The sequence below is a fragment of the Colobus angolensis genome, unplaced genomic scaffold (assembly GCF_000951035.1).
Source record: "Colobus angolensis palliatus isolate OR3802 unplaced genomic scaffold, Cang.pa_1.0 Scaffold83, whole genome shotgun sequence".
In the NCBI taxonomy this organism is placed as follows: Eukaryota; Metazoa; Chordata; class Mammalia; order Primates; family Cercopithecidae; genus Colobus; species Colobus angolensis.
Window position 1 is genome coordinate 939274 of NW_012122154.1, and position 3967 is coordinate 943240.

The window sequence follows — 3967 nt, forward strand, 5'->3', positions numbered from 1 at the left end:
TGGGTGTGGTGGCGGGCGCCTGTAGTCCCAGGTACTCTGGAGGCTGAGGCAGGAGAATCACTTGAACCCGGGAGGCGGAGTTTGCAGTCAGCCAAGATCGTGCCACTACACTCCAGCCTGGTGAGAGAGCAAGACTCCGTCTCAAAATGAAAAAAAGGAAAAAAGAGGTTACCAGTAACCATGTATCTTGCCTTTCTAGTAGAAACAGTACTTCAGGATAAACTGATAAACAGCCTTATTTGATGGCTCCATTTTCTGTGAGAATTTCAGCTAACAAATATGGTGTTGTAAACCCTTAAAAAACTCTACAATGTTGTTAGGGCACTAACCCAGTCCCTGCACTGTGGGGCTCCTTTCTGAGCTGGTGGGTTCTCTGTCTGGATTGAGGAGGCCCTGGGTCCCCATAGACCAGTTTTCCACTCTTCCTAATGATAGCGGATACCAGACTAGAAGTGACCTTTTGCCAGGACCATCATCCAGCCAGCCGGGGAAACCCGAGTGTGGTTTCCTAAGCAGGGAAAAGGGTTGCCGCTTTTCTGTGGGAAAGGGAGCTGGGGCCCCTCCAGAGACTCACAGCACCAGTGCTGTGCTATACAGCAAAATGGGGGAGGATGGGCAGCCTCCCTATTTCTGGACTTCTGCACTAAGAACCCTCCTTGGGCCTGCTCAGATTGCCTGCTCCCTTGTACCCAGCATGGATGAATTAAATACACTTTGGTTAATCCTCCGAAACAGCACGTAGGGGTTGGGGAGTGGCCATGGGTGCCTGTCTCCCTGCCCCGGTGGAAGGCTTAGAGTACTAAGGTGGAAAGAGCATGAAAGCAGGAGTCCAGACCTGGGTACAAATGCCAATGCCAACACTAACCTGCGAGTGATCTCTGGCAAGCCACCTGTCCTCTGCAGATGTTGAATGAAGGTGTGGGATTTGATGGTCTCTCCGATGGCTTAATGTTAGTCCCTAGAATCTTGAAAGAGGAATGGACTCCTAGATCCTGCTCACTGAGATTGGTGTCAGCTGCCTCTGAGGGAGGGTGGGAGGGGGAACACAGGGAAAGGTGATTTTTAGAGAGGTGAGAGGTGGGTTTTTGGGGTTTTTGTTTTTGCTTTTTTGAGGCAGAATCTCACTCTGTCGCCCAGGCTGGAGTGCAGTGGCTCATTGCAACCTCCGTCCCCTGGGTTCAAGGGATTCTCCTGCCTCAGTCTCCCGAGTAGCTGGGATTACAGGCATGATAGCTGGGATTACAGGCATGTGCCACCATGCCTGGCTAATTTTGTATTTTTAATACAGATGGGGTTTCTCCATGTTGGTCAGGCTGAGGTCGAACTCCCGACCTCAGGTGATCCACCCACCTCGACCTCCCAAAAGGCAGGGATTACAGGAATGAGCCACTGCGCCCGGGCTAATTTTTTTTTGTAATAGAGAAGGGGTTTCACCATCTTGGCCAGGCTGGTCTTGAACTCCTGACCTCGTGATCCACCCACCTGGGCTTCCCAGAGTGCTGGGATTATAGGCATGAGCCACTGCGCCGGACTAAGAGAGTTGGGCTTTTAGAAAGGGCTTTACACTAGGCGCGGTGACTCCCAGCACTTTGGGAGGCTAAAGCCAGCAGATCACTCAGCTCAGGAGTTCGAGACCAGCCTGGGCAAAATAGTATAGACCCCGTCTCTAAAAAAATAAAAATGGAAGAACATTAGCTGGGTGTGGTGGCACGCGCCTGCAGTCTCATCTACTCAGGAGGCTGAAGTGGGAGGATTACTTGAGCACAGGAGGTCGAGGCTACAGTGAACCGTGATCGGACCACTGCACTCCAGCCTGGGTGACAGAGTGAGACCCTGTCTCAAAAAGGGGAGTTGGGAGGTGTGCTTTACTTTCCATTTGATTGCCCATTTTAATTTTACTCTGTTAGGACAATTCTAAAAGGAACTTCGAGGAGCTTAGCAGCCCTTCACCACCACCGTGACCCCAAGTACTTCTCTCTTCCTTCCCTCCCACAAACAACCCCTTAAGCTTACCCCTGGATTAGTAACCTGGTTGGGGTTGGTGATGAGGAAATCCGAGAGGCCTCTTAAAAAAGATTGTAAAGGGCAAGAGTCCTTTTGCGCTCAAAAACTAGGCACAGGCAAATACAAGATTTTGCCTATAATTTCAGAATCTCCTGGTCCACCTGACTCCCAGATCTTGAGGATTTTCGGATGAGCAATTCAAGTGAGAGGGAAACAGAGATCAACACTCTTAGAACCTGATTCCCTTCCTCAGATCACATTCCTCCGCCCGTCCCGCTCCCGCCGCCAGCGCCAGCGGAGGCCCTAGTCTCCAGCTCCAACTATTCCAACCATCCCGAAAAGGGTGGGGCGCTCGGCTCTTGGGTCCCCCTCTGACGCCCCCCTTCGTCGATCTCCCCTTCTGCCCCGGTCCCTCCCCTTCTGGGGTGGGGCCAGCCAATGAGCGATCAGACTACGAAGTTTGGCCGGGGAGCCGGGGAGCTCACGGATCCCCCGCCCAGCAGTTCTGGCCGCTGTCCCGGTGCGCACGGACGTGGCTCGAGTTTCCTCTGCTCTCGGCTCTCGCCCGCTTGCTCTCCCCCCTTCCGCTCCTGCTTCTCTCCTAGTCTCCCGCTCCAGCTCCAGCTCCACCCGGCGGGCCCCGCACGGCTCCGGGTAGCCATGGAGGACCCTACGCTCTACATTGTCGAGCGGCCGCTTCCCGGGTACCCCGACGCCGAGGCCCCGGAGCTTTCCTCCGCTGGGGCGCAGGCGGCGGAGGAGCCGTCGGGGGCCGTCTCAGAAGAGCTGATCAAGTCGGACCAGGTGAACGGCGTGCTGGTACTGAGCCTCCTGGACAAAATCATCGGGGCCGTAGACCAGATCCAGCTAACTCAAGCACAGCTGGAGGAGCGACAGGCGGAGATGGAGGGCGCCGTGCAGAGCATCCAGGGCGAGCTGAGCAAGCTCGGCAAGGCGCACGCCACCACGAGCAATACGGTGAGCAAGCTGCTGGAGAAGGTGCGCAAGGTCAGCGTCAACGTGAAGACCGTGCGCGGCAGCCTGGAGCGCCAGGCGGGGCAGATCAAGAAGCTGGAGGTCAACGAGGCCGAGCTGCTGCGGCGCCGCAACTTTAAAGTCATGATCTACCAGGTGAGCCCACGGAGCGGACGGTGCCCAGAGCTCCCGCGCCCGGCCCGCGTCCCCGGCCTGGGATTTGGGGTGGGGAGACTTGCCCGTGGCGGGGCTCCCCTCCCAGCCTGGTCCGGGAGCCCGGGAGATCCACCCTCCTTCCGGCGAGCGCGACTGGGGTGGGGTGGGGTGGGATGGGTGGAGGGAGCGGCGAACACCTGGGGCACGTAGAGGGGCGCGCTCTGCACCTCACACCTCCCCACTCAGATCCTTCCCTCTGGTCCCAGACTTGTAGCAGAACCGAATTAGCGGGTGGACTTGAGGACGCTGCCTCTCGCAGACCGCTCCCTCCCTAATTGGTTCTGTCAAACTTCTTCCTACTTGGGGGAAGTTTCTAGGAAAGTCAGGGGTCCTCGGCGATCGTTGGGGTCCGCTGTAAGCGGACACTGGCTGCGGGGCCAGGGCCTGGGGCCTCCGCGCCTGCGGGCCTGATATAGAGGGTGATTCAGGGCTCAGGCACGCACCAGAGGGAGCTGTGCCAAGCGGGGGACGCGACCGCCAACCTCCTTCCCCGACCCTGTGCCCCCGCGCCCCCGCATCGGCCTCGGCGGCCCACCACTGTCCCTTCGCTGCGCTCTGCTCCTGGCCTCCAGGCATTTTCAGGCCCTTGAGGACACCCTCACCCGCGGCTCGCGGGCACCCTGGGCCTCCTGGAAGCGGGCGGGGCTGGGCGGGGAAGAGTGGGCGTCAGGAGTGCAAGGGGGGCTGGTGGAGTGGGTGGACAGCCTCTGCGGGGTCCGGCGGTCTGGGCGCAGTCTGGGCGCGGTGAATCACCCCGCACGGGGCGGGGGCC

At 58.2% G+C, this 3967-nt stretch overlaps 1 protein-coding gene across 3 annotated transcripts in view; it reads left to right on the forward strand.

The window, feature by feature from the left end:
• Window positions 1-2238: 2238 nt before the first annotated feature.
• Window positions 2239-3967, forward strand: part of PTRF (polymerase I and transcript release factor) — a 32789-nt gene continuing 31060 nt past the window's right edge. Inside the window, exons 1-2 of one of the 3 annotated variants that reach the window (XM_011929716.1) lie at window positions 2269-2958; window positions 3013-3135. In XM_011929716.1, coding sequence (XP_011785106.1) covers window positions 2443-2958; window positions 3013-3135 — 639 coding nt within the window. In that variant the 5' untranslated portion in view covers window positions 2269-2442. Of the gene's footprint in view, window positions 3136-3967 lie in introns of all 3 variants that reach the window. The other 2 variants (XM_011929717.1, XM_011929715.1) reach the window with 2 other exon arrangements.